The 17,801-nt window shown below is 41.6% G+C and overlaps 1 protein-coding gene across 1 annotated transcript in view; it reads right to left on the bottom strand.

Annotated features, from left to right (window-relative positions):
- Window positions 1-17,801, bottom strand: part of LOC308103260 (inverted formin-2-like) — a 67,909-nt gene that overhangs the window by 37,500 nt on the left and 12,608 nt on the right. Inside the window, exons 2-5 of the mRNA XM_080453169.1 lie at window positions 6,768-6,916; window positions 5,770-6,031; window positions 4,993-5,108; window positions 1,959-2,118 (exon numbers count right to left, since the gene is read on the bottom strand). Of these exons, the coding sequence (XP_080309295.1) occupies window positions 1,959-2,118; window positions 4,993-5,108; window positions 5,770-6,031; window positions 6,768-6,896 (667 nt within the window). The 5' untranslated portion in view covers window positions 6,897-6,916. The remainder of the gene's footprint in view (window positions 1-1,958; window positions 2,119-4,992; window positions 5,109-5,769; window positions 6,032-6,767; window positions 6,917-17,801) is intronic.

The raw sequence follows: 17,801 nt of genomic DNA on the forward strand, positions 1-17,801 counted from the left end.
ACTCCCTCATCAGCTCAGCAGTGCCATGCCCATTACACACCTGTGGACACTTCCCCAATCGACCTGCTCCCTGTAAGACTGGACTCATTGCATACAACCATTGGCCGGGTTTCCCAAACGAATTTGAGCTCATGCGTAGCCTAGAAGCTGCGTAAGAGCCTCCACGCAGCTGCGCAGTAGCAACCCCGCCACGCACTATCTTCGTTAGTAGCAGCTGTGTGTGCCCTACGTGCCATCTAAACTGGCTTCAGGAGGCACCATCGTCGTAGGTTCTCAAGCGCACGGCATTATGTGTGTGCTAAAACTACATTCGCGAGACAACATGCACGTAAAGACCTCCTGGACGAAGTCTACGTAAAGCCTACGTAAACTACGTAGTGCTGTCCTACGCTACACAGCAGTTTAAACACCCTTTGCAAACGTGAAATGGATCATAAAAATACCAGAGCCAACTGTCAGATGTCCTGAAGCAGTCCACTCCAAATACAACTTTTGAATAATATATTTATGAATTAAATTACAGCGGTGAGGTGACATCTGCAAGGTAAATAAAACACTAAAGTGTCCCCATTATGCAAGTAAATTAAATATACTTAAAATACCAAAAGTAAAGATATGCAGAATGTCCCATTTCCCAAATTTAATCTGTATTAAAATATTTTGAAAATAGCAGATCTACAAGCTTGTGAGGCGTTGTGAGCTTGTAGATCTGCTATTTTCAAAAGATTTTTTAACCGTTCATAAACATGGCGAGCGCAAGAGCTGTCACTTTGTGAGAGGAACTGGGGACTTTAATCATAACGTTTAACTATAAAACTTCGAAATTAAGGAAACATGTTTAGCTCAGCATCATTTATGTACCTTTAGTTAACTTGGCATATGCTTAATATTTTTATCAGACGATCGGATCATCTGTGAGAGTACAATTTGTAAACTTCGGGTTCATGCATAGAGGACGAAGCAGCGCAGCCGCTCGCCCTACCCAAAAGAACAGATCTGCAAGCTATCGACACGGCATGTCGCAGTGCGTTGACAGCTTGTATGTCTGTTTTTTTGGGTAGGCATGCACGTTACGCACCGGCCCGGCCGTAATTTTATATATATATATATATATATATATATATATATATATAAATTATGTGTGTGTGTGTGTGTGTGTGTGTGTGTGTGTGTGTGTGTGTGTGTGTGTGTGTGTGTGTGTGTGGTCGGTCGGTCTTTTCATAGATCTATTTCGCTACGATGGGTGTTACGAGCGCCCCAGGGCGCTCGTTACAAACTGCTGCGTAGGACAGCACTCAGGGCTACGCCTCTCCCAGGAGTAGGAGGAGAGTAGGATACGCCATTCTGTCTCCCGAATGTAGTTTTAGCAGACACGTAACGCCGTGGACGTGGGAAGCACGTTGGGCACAACCAGCTGCTACTAATGAGGGTAGAGCGTAGGTTTCGCCGGGTCCCAGGCTCTTACGCAAGCTGCGTAGGCTACGCATGACCTGAAATCTACGTGGCTGCTATGGTACTGCGCAGCCTGTGTGGACGCACGTAAGACCCGTCGTACAACCTGCGCAGGATCTCTACGCAGCATCTCTGCGAATCTCTTTGGGAAACGCGGCCATATAGTTTTTTTGTCTTGATGTTCATGCCTTGGTGATTCGTATTGCTGTTCGTTCCATTGGACTGTGTTGCCAACCGCCATTGTCTACTGTTTGATTCCTGCCTGCTTCTATGCTGTAAGGTTTGCCTCATTCAGTCATTAAATACTTTGAAATCTACTCTGTTTGTTGTGGCTCTGCATTTGGGTTCAAATCACTCTGCATCCGTGACACAATGAAAATAATTTAATTAAAATGTGTTCAAAATTCCGCAGTCAGTGGGTATAGTAATAGGAAATCAGTAGTAGCGGTAGGCTAATAGTAGTAGTGGTGGCAGTAGTAACAGTAGTGGTAGTATTTTATACCTACCTATAAACTCTTTGCGTAGTTTGTCTCTCTTGCGCAGATCGTCTTGTCCAAACAGGAGGACGTTAATACAACTCATGATAGAGACCATGTAGGACACGTTGTCTGTCTGCTGCAGTTCATTCATGACCACACTGAACCTGTACTGGTACTGCAGCACACTCTGTCAACACAACAATAATCAGAGGTGGAAGAATTGGTAAAAGTATCAATACTACCGTGTACAAATACTCTGTTACAAGTAAAAGTCCTAAAGTAAATTTACATGAGTAAAAGTACAAAAGTATTGGCATCAAAATGTACTTAAAGTACAAAAAGTTAAAGTACTCATTATGCAGCATGTCTTGTTTCACAAGGTATCATTTGTATAAAATGTATTCAAATCTTTTGAAAATAGCAGATCTACAAGCTCACTATGCGTAGCATCGCGACGCTTTGTGAGCTTGTAGATCGCCTATTTTCAAAGAGCCAAAGTTTAAATAGGGCTGAAGATGCATGTTTTGTAATAATAATAAGTAACTAGTAATTAAAGTTTTCAAATAAATGTAGTGGAGCAAAAAGTACAATATTTGCCTCTGAGATGTAGAGGAGTAGAAGTAAAAGTATTGAAAATTGGAAGTACTCCAGTAAAGTAAAAGTACCTCAAAATTGTACTTAAGTACAGTACTTGAGTACATGTGCTTAGTTTCTTTCCACCACTGACAACGATACACGCTGAACCTGTACTGATACTTCAGTACACTCTAAACCACTGTTTCCCAAATAGTGGGTCGGGACCCATGTTTGGGTCACGGACCAATTTGTATGCGTCGCGAGTAAATATCCCCTTTTTTCGTTTCCTACATTAAAAAAATGTATACATATATTATTTCAAAAGTTTAAACAACAAAATCAAAACTTTTCATCAATTAAAAACTATTTTTAAAGATTTTTCTAAAGTATTTCATAAATAAAATCAAAAATAAGACCTTTAATAGTGAAAATAGAAGATTTACAAGCTCACAATATGGCGACGCGTTATGAGCTTGTAGATCTTGTAGATCTGCTATAGGAGTTAGGGTCGAGCGGTCCAGACCGCTTAATCAGAGGCAATGCTGAAAATAGCAGATCTAGAAGCTCTGCTATTTTCTGTATTTTGGAAAGTTTTTTAAAGTATAAAATAGGGCTTAAAACTTTGGTAGAAATTTGGGTTGTGTAGGTAGTAGTTACCTGTCTTGATGTAACTAGTCCAATGGACCCTTCGCTAACCCACCAACTCCACTCTGTGACTGGTGGTGCGAAGTACCCAGGCCTGGCAAGCTGTGCTTCTCACCCATTGACTTGCATGTTAAATGACGGCTTTTCCCCTTAAAAATAATCGATCATTTCAGCAGCAAGAGCTTCAAAATCTCTTCTAAATCTAGTCAACAAGGCCTGCAGTAGGCTAAGCACTGGAAAAATGTGCATGACATTATTTCAATAAACTAAAAACACAGGAAATGTTAGAAGGAGTAAGAGCCATGGATACACGACGGTCTACTGTCTCGACTGTCATGGATGAACTTCAACCTGGTGTTTGCACTTTCTCCATTTACGGCCCGTACATCTACAGAAACGTTCATATTTCAAACATAAAGTGCTTATCCCATGGCCAGAGATGTTACATTTATGTACGGGCTCTCAAAAGTACCCGTATCATCCGTATTATCCGTATTGAACAAATGAATGAATATACTTTAACGTGCGGAATCCGAAACAGGCAGCGCTTTGATTCTGAATTTTGTTACGATTACGGTGATTAGTATTATTGACACCACCTGGGCGAGAGTCGTGTAACTTTCCCGATGTTAAGCTGTGTAGGCTATTTGTTCAACAACACAGCCATGCAGCCGTGCAGTTTAAGCGCAGATTTCAGCTTGGGAAAAAAAAACTCCAATGGTTTTGGGTGCGTGGAATCTGTTGCTGCATTCATAGTCACCATTGCGTTATCGTGGTATTCCTATTCTTGCTATTATGTTGCAAATGATTGTGTGTGTGCAGGCGAAATAACATTGACAGCTATGACAGGTGACGAAAGCTTGCCAGACCAATGCCAGGCTAACAACGGTTGCTAAGCTGGCATTGGACAATCGCTTTGGGGTGGGGTTTAGCGAAGGGTCCATTGGTGAGATATGTTTCTCCATTGCTCCATAATTCTTATTAATATCTATCTATCTTATTTAATATCTATCTATCTCTATATATATATCTTATTAATAATACATTAATATTATTAATATTATAATATTAATAATAAGACCATTACTAAAATTAAGCCAATCTACAAGCTCACAAGGCCTCGCAAAGCGAGGCCTTGTGAGCTTGTAGTTTGGCTATTCACAATATTTATCTGTGGAACCGAGTCAAACAAAATGTAATGCCTCAACTCCTTCCAAGTGCTTGGGGGGGGGTCCCCAGTTCAAATCTGATTATTTTGGGGGGTCATGGCCTGAAAAGGTTGGGAAGAATGAACTCTATCTCATGCTACACAACAAAAATGTGGAATGCACTACCCAAAGGAGTAAAGGAGTGTAAAGCCCTACTCACTTTCAAAACCGCCCTAAAGAATCACCTTCAGGAGGCTGCAATTCCAAACTGGCCCCTGTCAAAGTCTTAACCTACCCCCCCCCCCCTCCCCTCCTCCTAAAACTGTCTAATGTACATATTTCTTGTTTTTCATACCAGTAACCTGTAAGCTGATTGTATGACGTTCTGCATAGTAGTGTATATTTGTATGTCTTCTTAAATGTCATCATGATTTGAGTGCACAGGGATCTCATTTTAAATAAGCCAAGTGCTTTTATGAGCGATCCAGTTTAGAGGACCTTGTATTGTGAATCGTACTTCCATGTACTGTTTCCATGTCTTTCTAAATAAAGTATTCACTCAATCAATCAAAACCCTTGGGCTAGATCACACTCTCACTCTTGCATCACATTGTGTGTGTGTGTGTGTGTGTGTGTGTGTGTGTGTGTGTGTGTGTGTGTGTGTGTGTGTGTGTGTGTGTGTGTGTGTGTGCCTTGTAGTTGTCCAGTGCCTGCAGTGTCAGCTTCAGTCCACGTTGGTCGAACATGCTGAGAGCAGCCAGCAGGTCAAACACCTGCATCTTCACCATCACATTAGAGGTGTTGAGAGCTGCACACACAACCAGTCAACACCAATACTGATCAATACGACCTGATCAATATGATCAATACAATCTGATCAATACAATGAATACAACCTGATCAATACCATCAATACAACCTGATCAATATGAACAATAAAACCAGTCAATATGTTAAAATACCTGATCAATATGATCAAATTAAACCTTATCAATGTGATCAATTAAAACCAGATCAATATGAAATAGAACCCCAACCCTTTAGTGCAGGTTAATCAAATACGCAAATATGCAGGACCTGCAAGGTTGAAGAGCGTCTATTTTCAGCATTCAACATGTCTTACCACGAAGTATAAATCACGCTTTACTTGTGATATGTGTTTGTTGGATGAGGCGCCGCACAGAGCTCCCCGACGCAAAACAGTTAATGAGCAGTGGTGGAAAAAGTACAGATTTTTTTTACCTAAGTAAAAGTATCAATACCACAATGTAGAAGTACCCTCTTATAAGTAAAAGGCCTGTGTTCAAAATGTTACTTGAGTAAAAGTACAAAAGTATTGTTTGGCATCAAAATATATTGAAAGTACCAAAAGTAGTCAAAGTACTCATGTTTGAAAATAGCATATCTACAAGCTCACAACGCGTCGCGATGCGACGGTTTGTGAGCTTGTAGATCTGCCTTTGCTGTACCTTGTGTGAGTGTGGCGATGTAGCCGTCATGTTCCAAGATGAAGTGGAGGCCTGCTGACGAGTTCATGATGGCTCGGACACACGCCACACAGGTCAGCTGCAGCAGAGCGTCTGAGATCCTGGAGCATCCACGGCCCGATAACCTCTCCAGCGCCTCCATCAGCAGGTCCAGGCCGCTCAGCTCCAAGAAGTCCACCATCCAGCCCTGGTCACAGCTCTCCAATCGTCTTTTCAGACCCGAGTAGTTCACCATGGTGGGGACCTAGCAAGGACACAGAGAAGAATCATTTGCACCAGTGGTGGAATTAAAGCACTCAAATGTTTTACTTCAGTAAAAGTATCAATACTGCAACGTAGACGTACTCTGTTACAAATAAAAGTACAAAATAATTGGTATCAAAATTTACTTAAAGTACCGAAAGTAAAAGTACTAAAATGTTTGAAAATAGCAGATCTGCTATTGTATAAGATATATATGTATAAAATAGGGCTACAGTGGTTAATGTATGTTTTATAATGTTATATATTTATATATGCAAAGTAACTAGTAACTCAAGTTTTCAAATAATTGTAGTGGAGTAAAAGTACAATATTTGGCTCTGAGATGTAGTGGAGTAGAAGTAAAAGTATAGACAATTGTAAATACTTTAGTAAAGTAAAAATACCTCAAAATTGTACTTAAGTACAGTACTTGAGTACATGTACTTAGTTACTTTACACCGCTGCCTGATACAGAATTAGAGTTCAGGTTTAGGGTCAGGGGCAAAAGGTCAGGGGTCACCTGCAGTAACCTGATACAGAGTTCAGGTTTAGGTTCGGGGGCTAAAGGTCAGGGGTCACCTGCAGTAACCTGATACAGAGTTCAGGTTTAGGGTCAGGGCTAAAGGTCAGGGGTCACCTGCAGTAACCTGATACAGAGCTCAGGTTTAGGGTCGGGGGCTAAAGGTCAGGGGGTCTGCAGTAACCTGATAGGTCGGGGGCTAAAGGTCAGGGGTCACCTGCAGTAACCTGATACAGAGTTCAGGTTGGGCGTTCTCCATGTTGGCCTCCAGGTGGGCGTCGACCTCCGGGTTTGGACCGCTGGTCACATGACCCTTAACCGCCTCCCACTGCCGTCTGGCTGCCATGGCGACCAACACAGCAGGGCCTGCAGAAAGACACATTCATAAGAATAAAATTGCATTATAAATACATACATATATATATATATAAAAATACAAATATACTTATATTATTATGTATGATATGAGATAGATAGATAGATAGATAGATAGATAGATAGATAGATAGATAGATAGATAGATAGACAGATAAAAGACAGTATACACAATAGTCAACATTTTCTCACTCTGGAATGTAATCGTAACGCTATCACTGTAATTATGTCTCCCCTCAGTTTGTGTGTGTGTCACATTCTTGGGAGACAATGGTCTCTCACAGAGCAGCCCCCCTCCCTCCCACACACACACACACACACACACACAGCTGAACAGTCATAGGGTGAGAGTAGTTACCCATAATGCAACAAATTATTATTGGAGGACAGAGGAAGGCTGGCAGAATCATGGTACTGGTGTGTGTGTGTGTGTGTGTGTGTGTGTGTGTGTGTGTGTGTGTGTGTGTGTGTGTGTGTGTGTGTGTGTGTGTGTGTGTGTGTGTGTGTGTGTGTGAATCTTGAAAAAAATGTAATGCAAAATATTTTCTGATGAGGGTCCGAGGCCAAATACATGTTAATTTGCTGGTCCTTGACATGAAAAAGTTTGAGGATCACTGTTGATAGGTTCTTGATCGTTATCTTAAACCCCCTTGCTGTTTGATCACACACAGATAAAGAAGACACGTGACACACGAGATCTCTTTTACTCGTACGAGGATTGTGACCACCATGTAACTCACTTCACAAGGTCCAAAATCACAATGGCGCACTCCCCTCCGTCCAAGCACTTTATTAGAAAAGGGGAGGGGACAGAGGAGTACAGAGGAGTGGAAACTTACTAACTGATAAGGACTGTCAGACCTATTACACATTGGATTAATACATTGTAGGATATTCAATTAAATGAATACAATCAAAGAAAGAACTTATATACACATTATATATATCTTTATAGCTGCATCTAAATGCTGTAAACCGATCCTGTCATTTCCTGCTTTTGTTCATTTAATTAATACTCCTAAAAACATCAATCACATTTTTCTTGCTTTCACATTTTCAAAATGGATATCATACCAGGATTTTTATTAATCAAACCAACAACTCAACCATCTGCCTCTTCGCTTCCAGTGGCCTTGGGACTACTTTCTATGTCACTCTCAAATAGGGCTCGAAGAGAATACACACTCTCGTGTGGAGTGGAGCACTTGGGACAAATATCGTCATCAGTCTAAGACAACGCCGCATGTCTGCACGACCTTTTCATTGACCATACACTAATGGTCTTGCTTTGCGTCACTAACATTCTTGGAATTAATGTCATCTGAAATAAAAAAAACACCACATGTCCTTTTTATCAGAAACGCAGACCCCTCCACTCGCAGCAGTCAAAAGGTCAAGAGTCCCTCTATTCTGGACGGCCATTAACGACGCTGACTCAAACTCACGGTTTTGGGCCTCTTCAAATTGTCATTGTAGCATTGAGGAACAGGCTACGTCTATAGTTAATTGTCTCTACACGTAACATAAGCTTTCCCACTCCAAGATGGGGAAAGAGAGACAAACCAACCTTATTGGCACGGGATTACCAGTGAGATTGTATTTTTCTTACAACCTCCAATTCTTAGTTGATCTAAACAAACACGGGGGAGTCAGCATTAATGTCTGTTGACAAGTGTGTTCGTTGATCTGACCCTTCTTCACAGAGCCAGCGTGGACATAACAAAGGTTAGGCTTCCGAGTGACATACAGGCTTAACAGTGCTATTTAGGGCGTATTTCAACTGATGGTACGGTTTACACGGCAAATAGCTGCTGTTAGTTCAAAGTCATTTTCTCCCAAGGCTCACCAGCGATATTGGATTTCGAGGCATGTCACTTCTCATGACCAGTTGTGTGAAACAGATATATTTATATGTGTGCAACCATAAACATTCACATTTTAGTCTTAGCGATTTGATTAGCGTAAAAATATACCCAGCATTTAGATTTAGACGGTGAGAAACATTTTCGTCAACACTCCTCGATTTACGAGTAACTTTAATAATACAAATATATAATACACTCATAGAAATTAAAAAACTCACAAAAATACCAGGGGTGCAATTCTAGGTGTAATAGGAATGGGGAAGGGGATATTCTAATGGGAGTCTTCTCCAGGTTTGGGTCTGACCGTAGCGCTATCAGCTCGGCCCCACCCGCTGCTGGCTTTAGCACTCCTATTACTTAAATGTCTGATAATGTTCGAACCAATTTACAGTGGCCTTTTGTGGATCCAAATAACACGTTTCACAGCAATTGTGTTGGTGACCAGGACTCGGAACGGACCCTCTCAGCGCAGAGTTGGTCCTGGTCCTGTCGCTTGATGATCTTTATCACGGCATGCAGATCACCAGTGCTTCAGTCCCTGTAGGGAGAGAGAAAAGACTAGACAGATAATTTGCACTTTGGACTATTTTCATGTAAAGCTCCACTAATGTGATGCATTATGGCTATGGCCGTTTTGACACATCTGTACTTCAATCTAGTTTTACAGTATCATCACTTTTCAATAAGTGGAAATAATAGTCTTACATATGGCCTTTCGTTACCTTTTCATTGTCTAAAAACGTGTGAAAATGCTGCTTAATTATATATTATATGTGTACCATCCCTCCTGTTTGAGATATGACCTATGGTCATGACTCAACTTCAGATCCTAAGTGTGAAATGGTCTGTGTCACTGGTGGCAGACATAACAAATAAAAACTCTCAATGTGAAGCGCGACTAGGTTCCTTTTTATCTTATCTACATAAGCGTTTCCCAGGCGTAAAAGTGCCTCTGCTAGTCTACTGTGCAGCAAAAAAATAAACAAAGTAGAAAATGCATCTTGGCTATTATTGTAGAGTCAGACATTTAACATCGATGCCCTTAGTGGACTTGGGGTTCAAAAATACCACAACGAACTTTAGTGAGATGAGGTTGAGTACATATCAAAAATTTACACAGGTTCCAGGTCTTAATGGGTTAAGAGACATTTGGAGTAAAACCTAGAGGCCTTCACTTAGCACCTTACTCTTTCAACAAGACATAAATCATTTAAAAAAACTTCTTTAACTTCAGCAGTTTGGATAAAGGACTTAGTATAATCAGGAAGGGCCAACACAGAGACCAACATGTGCATCATCTGTCTTAACTTAACAAAAACGTCTGCTGCCAACGCAATTCAAACTATATGGGGCATACTGCAAGGAGCTCTCTCTTATTCTTGGGTTTTGGTGCTTGTATCTAAGCTGCTCTTCTATCTGAATGTAAACAGTGGCCTGCTACTCTTCCCCCATACTTTCACATGTGGGAGATTCTACTACTAAATCAACACACGAGATAACGTGAGACGAAACCTGACAACGTGGCCTTAACATTTAGCTGTTTCCCTTGAGAAACTGGCTGGACTATTCACAAACTCTCTTAAATGAGTAGAAATACTTAAACAATGAGTACAGATACTTTAAAGTTCCCAAACTGAGTAAAAATACTTTAAATGAATCGTTTTGGTCAGTCCCTCCTTTTCTCTTTCTTGGCTGGACTTCACACGCACACGCACACACACACACACACGCACACGCACACAGAGCCAGGCTCACTGAATTGCTCTCACTCTCTTATTCTCTCTCTCTCTCTCATGCATGCGAGCACACACACATGCTCACACGCGCGCACACTCACGCACACATGTGAACACACACACACATGCAGACAGTCAGACAGACACACTCACTCCTCTCACACACACAGTACCTGACACTCTCCAACGTAAGTGACGTCATTCCACATGCTTCAAACACACACAGTCTTTTCGGTACATGAAACTACACACATGCACGTATACAAGCACACACGCACATCATAACCCATTTTTTTTTTTTTTTTTTACACTACTGTTGCTACCCTTCACACTTTACATATAGTACATATGTATTACACCCAAACACCACATTCACTTACAATTCATGTACACTAACACCTGAACACACACACACACTCTCTCTCCTTTCATGCAGGACATAATTAATCATGTAGGTGGACTGTACTTCCATGTACTATATTCTCATGTTCTTACTAAATAAAAGTACATTCCTCCACACACACCCATACACATATACATACAGTCTCTCTTTCTTCCTCTTCTCTCTCACTCATTTAAACATCACTTCTTACATGTCGTTGTGCACCACGACATGGAAATTTGAAATGTTTAAATGATTACTGCATCTATTTGGGGCATTCATACAGATCACAAAAATGCACATTCCACTCTCTCATTCACACATCTTTTAGACAAAACAAAACGTTTTCTTCTTACTACAATCTCTCTCTTTGTAGCTGTCGCTCTGATGCGCACAGCCTCCTAGCTTCTTCTCTTTCTTTCTTCTCTAATCATCCCAGCCAGACATATTGCATGACTCGCAAAGAGCCAGTCCGAAGAGAAGATGGCCCTTACGACCACATATACAACATGAGTTGGGGGCCCTTGGTTGGCCTTTCTCTTTCCTCGTATCATCCCATCCATGTACTGTTGTGCTTGATATACACTCAGCCACAAAATGGCCTAAACGACCACACCTAAAACATGATCTGGGGGCCCTTGTTTGGCCTTTCTTCTTGCCCTGCTTTGGCTTATTTCCTTCGTTGGTAACATCGACTACAATCACTTGTTTCCCAGGATCTTCTTTTTCCTTCTCCATATTAGCAGTCAATTACTATTATGTGGGTGAACTTAAATATGTGTGGTTATTATAATGTTCTGTTCAATGTGTAGAAATTATTTTATTCACTGTAAAGATCTTGTTCTTATCCTAACTAAGTGTACAGTATTTCAAACTTTATCTAGGCACTGCTGTATACTGGCCAAAAACTGTATCACACCCAAATTCACCACGTCCACCACGTGTAGACGTGCCCCAGGGAATCACGCACTTATCACTCACTTATCACATCCAAACCATACACCGTACACCCCTGAGATTGTTATGGGGGTTATACTAGATATATAGAATAAATATAGACAAAGCAGTTTACACGACTAGATTTCCCCGGAGGGGGCTGTCAGACCCACTGGCTTTCAACCACCGTGACAAACACACACTCAACTTGTACCAGTATACTCTTGCAGCTAATAAAATGCAGTGGCTTTCGCCACTACAACACAACTATAACTGTAGTTGCTTATCTATGCACAACTACAACACACTTGTCAATATTACACCTAAGTAATAACAACAATATGTCCACACAAGGACCACACTTGTCAATATTACACCTAAGTAATAACAACAATATGTCCACACCAGGACCACTTACATGTTTCTTATAGGCGTGTGATCACGTTCAGATTTCGGCAGTCGTTCGTCGAAGAGAAGATTTCGGACTGGTGAACACCGGCCTGGCGCGACTTTACACCCCAGGGCTTGCAGGACCCTCTCAGATCTCTGGCTATCGATAGACTTGCGATGCGTCCTCTTCTCCTCTTCCAAAAACGACGTAGAAATCCGACACGAAGGACCAGTGAAATGATAGGTTCTTGATCGTTATCTTAAACCCCCTTGCTGTTTGATCACACACAGATAAAGAAGACACGTGACACACGAGATCTCTTTTACTCGTACGAGGATTGTGACCACCATGTAACTCACTTCACAAGGTCCAAAATCACAATGGCGCACTCCCCTCCGTCCAAGCACTTTATTAGAAAAGGGGAGGGGACAGAGGAGTACAGAGGAGTGGAAACTTACTAACTGATAAGGACTGTCAGACCTATTACACATTGGATTAATACATTGTAGGATATTCAATTAAATGAATACAATCAAAGAAAGAACTTATATACACATTATATATATCTTTATAGCTGCATCTAAATGCTGTAAACCGATCCTGTCAACTGTACTACTGTCTGAATGCATGTTGTGTCTAATATAAATATAGTCTACTGTCTGTAATGTAATATAATGTACCTTAAACCATCTGAACTCTCGATTTCCCTCACAGAATCTGTCAAAGTGTCTTATATGGCCTTGTCTTTCCATTGCCATGTCTGTACTAATGTATTGCCTTCATGTGAAGTTCTTTGTCAGTAATCTTATCTTCATTATAACATATTTTGCTGTTAGGTTGTCATGGTGCCAGCAGACACAATGCACTATTTGTATGCAGTTCGCACTTACTAGATTAAATCATTACTTAATCATTAAAATGAATAAAACTGTTGTTCAGAATATGAATCATCTGGCCCAGTTTTTTTAAGTGGTAAGTGGTAGTAAGTAACTTTACATTTACCTCAAGTACTGTACTTAAATACAATTTTGAGGTAAATTTACTTGACCTTAATATTTCAATTTCTTTGATAGCCTACCTTAACTTCTACTCCATTACATCTGAGAGTCAAATATTGTACTTTATACTCCACTACAATTGTTTGACAGATTTAGTTACTAGTTACTTTACAGATTTAGATTGTTAATACTAAATAACCAGTAACATCCACATTATATATTTCAGCTATTCAAAAATAGCAGATCTACAAGCTCACAACACTTGTCTTGGCTTGTAAAAAAGTTTGACAAATTGTGAAACATTTTAGTCCTTTTACTTAACTGGAAGCATATTTTGAAGCCAATACATTTGTACTTTTATTCAAGTCATTTTGAATACAGGCCTTTTTCTTTCACTCTCTCTCTCTCTCTCTCTCTCTCTCTCTCTCTCTCTCTCTCTCTCTCTCTCTCTCTCTCTCTCTCTCGCTCTCTCTCTCTGCTGACATGGAACTTTAGTGTGGACACTCCCAATTCACTGTCACCCATAATATGGAGTGGAATGTAGTTAATGTTAACTGGCTGATCGCTGACGCACGCACATGCATGCACACACACAGCTAAGAGGTTAACATAAGTCTTGTTGTGCATGGTGAGAGGACATGTCTGTCTGTTTGTGATAACACATTAATAATGCTAAGAATTCACAGTTCACTGCAGCGTAAAATTTCCTTGTCTACATTAAGAATACAGTTAAAGTAAGTAAGTCAGAGAGGCTTATAGTCGGTATCAGCCAGAGTGCATGATGTCCATATCACATTACACAATGCGCCAGACCCCAGGGAGATGGATCGCTGAGGTGGAGCGCACCACACCATCAGCTCCCAATACTTGCCATATTACTTGCCACACACAAGCTGTGCTATTGTAATGGACATTTTACAATGCCAACCTGTTCTAAATCATTTATGTATCTATCTTCATTTGGGCCTTAGAATTGTAGCCACACAGCAGGGATCTTTTCACAGCTTCTGTTCATTCAACAACTGATACAAAGGTCTATTTTCACATGACGCTCTGTGTCAGCATATAATTTGTCCTGTGATACTATACATGGTCATTGCTATTTGTATTTGTGTACCTATGTTTGTGTCGCTCTTATCTTTAGTACATACCTTATATGACCTGTTACGGATAAGAGTGTTAGGAGTGTTAGTGTAGGTATCTGTGTTATGTGTTTATGTTAGGTGTGCGCACGCCCGTCTTTGTCCTCGTCCTCGTTCTTCGTTTGATCCTATGCAGATTCGGGATGCAACACCTTCTCCAGGATTGGTGGAGAGCGCTTCAGGCTCAAGCTCTGCACTCTACAACAACGCTCCCCTATTGGCGCATACCACTCCACGGCTCCGTGTCATCATTCCTCCACTCTTCAAAAGCCACTCAATGTCTTCATTCTAGGCCGCTGTCAGTCCAGAGAACACTCCATGTACGACAGTCTAGTGACAGCGTGCCCAACGGAGTAGTTCAGCTACAGTCTTAACATACAGATCATTGTATCAATTGCTACATAAGTAAGTGCATCTTGTGAAAGTAGATCCAGGGCAGGTAGTATATAGTAGGTATTTATTTATTCCACAGTTTAGCACCAGGTAGAGGGCAGGTTCCATTCACTTTGTATTTATGTTTGATTAGGTAAGAGTAGGGTAGCCAGATAATTAGGTTTTCTTTTATTTCTGTTCATAATTAAGTTAGGAAGTCAGAGTTGGGGGTTATTTCAGTGTTTAGGAAAGCGACCTTTTGTTTCATATTAGTTTTTTTGCTTTGGTTCCTGTCCACGCCCTGATCACTCATTCTGCAGTGGTAGCACTGGTATTCATTATTTTGCTTACTTGCTTACTTTGATTACCGTGAATAAAAGCTTAAGTTTGGCTTGAACCATCTTGCCTTGTTGCGTTCCTACTCCCCTAGACCCGGTGGGTCGTAACATAATGGGGGCTCGTCAGCTTTATTGAACCTAAGCTGTTAATTTAAGTTTTTTTTCTCTTCAAAGTAAGTAATCAAGTGGCATGCGGTTGTGTACATTTTGTTTGACTATAGGATTAGAGGGATGGCTCCATTTAATCTTGATAAGTTTCTTGAAAATCCATCAGTGGAAGCAATTGATAATTCTCGCAAAGAGGACTTGCACAATATAGCTTTTTATTTCAAAATCACTGTGTCTAAGTCGGCAGGTAAAGAGGAGCTTAAAACGCTTGTGGTGGCTGGATTGGTGGAGAGGGATATTCTTGTTGTGTTGCCTATGTTGCCTGGCGAATCCGATGCGTTAAGTGAGCTGACTGTGCATAGTGGCGCTGGTGCCCCAGCGGACAATGCTGAGGCACAGCCACAGGCAGGTGGGGGTGGTGATTCTCCCTCCCTGCCCGATACAGATGGGTCTAAAGATGACGTGACCGTCCGTATTGCACAAATCTTCTTATGAGAAAGTGCAGATACGTCAAGCACAGCTCGAGCACCAGCTAAAAATAGGAAAGCTGGAAATAGAGGCAGACACTGCCTTGCGCATAAAGGAGCTTGAGGTGGGTGCTCTGAGAGGGTCCCAACCTAGGTCAGGTGCATCTTCTATGAATATTCCTTCCGCTTTTCCATCTACTCTTGATGTTTCTAAGCATGTTGCATTGGTGCCTACTTTCCATGAGGCTGAGGTGGATTGCTATTTTAGTGCATTTGAGCGCATTGCCTCTGCACTTAAATGGCCTAAAGAGGTTTGGGCATTGTTACTTCAATGCAAAATTCAAGGCAAAGCTCGAGATGTGGTGTGCTCTCCCTCTAGATGATAGTCTGAATTATGACTCTGTTAAGGCAGCTATTCTGAAAGCATACGAGTTGGTGCCTGAGGCCTATAGGCAGAAATTTAGGAACCCCAAGAAATCTAACCAAACATTTGTTGAGTTTGGCCGAGAGAAAGGCAATCTCTTTGATAAATGGTGCACCTCCTGTAAGGTTAATGATTTTGATGCACTGCGGGAGTTCAAGAAATGTTTGCCCGAGCGCATTGTGGCGTACCTAAATGAACAGAAGGTGGAGTCACTTTGTAAAGCGTCAACTCTAGCAGATGAGTTTGTTCTCACGCACAAGACTGTGTTCTCGTCATCTCATAGTGAGAAAACTTATACTCCTCGATTCAGTTCTACGGCTAATAATAATACTTCCAAGTCACCGCCTCCGCGTAAGGATGACCGGGAGTGTTATTATTGCCACAAATCTGGACATGTCATTGCAAATTGTTTGCAATTAAAACGTGGGGGACCGCAGCAGCAGTCTTCTCAAGGTGCAGGTCAGCCGCAAGGCATGGGTTTGATTAAAACAGAACCTGGTTCCATGGATGTGTGTGAGAATCCTGATGCATGTTTTGCACCTTTTACCTTTGATGGGTTTGTGTCGCTGACAGGGGAAACTAATGATCAGCAGCCAGTGCGCATTTTACGCCACACAGGGGGTTCACAATCTATCATTCTGGCTGGTGTGTTGCCACTTACTGATCAAACCTCATGTGGCTACAGCACTGTGCTACGTGGAATATAAATGGGGTATGTTCCAAGGGCATTACACCAGGTACATGTGAATTCTAAATTGATCACTGGGTTTTTTTCCTGTTGCTGTCTGCCCTGAGTTGCCCATACAAGGGATTTATTTCTTAATGGGCAATGATATTGCGGGTGGGAAGGTGGTTCCACCACTTGAGGTAACTTGATTTGTCAGATCCTGTTCTTGGACCAATGTTCAGAGAGGAAAATGTGGGGAATAAATCTGATGTTGCTAAAAGTAGCACTGTGAAAAAAGAGGACAAAGTACCGTGCACACCGGTTCCCGAAACTGGTGATGTTCCCAAGTTGCCGATTACCCGAAAGTCTCTTTCAGCCGCTCAAAAGGGTGATCTGAGCCTAAGGAAGTGTTTCAGTGAGGTGATGACGTCTGACGCCGTTAAGAATGAGCAGGTAGGCTATTTCCTTGATCAGGATATATTGATGCGTAAATGGACACCACTTGCTACTGTAGGGTTAGAATGGAGCGCTGTATTACAAATTGTTGTACCTACAGCCTTCCGCCAGCAGGTGTTATCAGTCGCCCATGAGAGTAAGTGGGCTGGTCATTTAGGTGTCACCAAAACGTACAACCTCCTCCTGAAACATTTCTTTTGGCCCGGAATGAAATCTGATGTTGCAAAGTTTTGCCAAAGTTGCCACACGTGTCAACTGGTAGGGAAGCCTAATCAGGTTATCCCTCCTGCCCCCCTTTATCCAATACCTGTGATAGGTGGACCATTCGAGAGGGTGATTGTGGACTGTGTTGGCCCGCTGCCTAGAACATCCTCTGGTAACCAATATTTACTCACTATCATGTGCGCAGCTACCCGGTTTCCAGAGGCTATTCCGTTGCGCACCATCACAGCTAAATCTGTTATCAAGAGCCAGGGGGCCCTGGAACGGTGGCACCAAACGCTGAAGTCCATGTTGCGTAAATACTGTTTGGAAACTGGGCGAAATTGGGATGAGGGGATACCATTTGTATTGTTTGCGGCACGCGATGCGGTA

The sequence above is a fragment of the Gymnoscopelus braueri genome (genome assembly GCF_963280865.1).
Source record: "Gymnoscopelus braueri genome assembly, chromosome: 16".
In the NCBI taxonomy this organism is placed as follows: Eukaryota; Metazoa; Chordata; class Actinopteri; order Myctophiformes; family Myctophidae; genus Gymnoscopelus; species Gymnoscopelus braueri.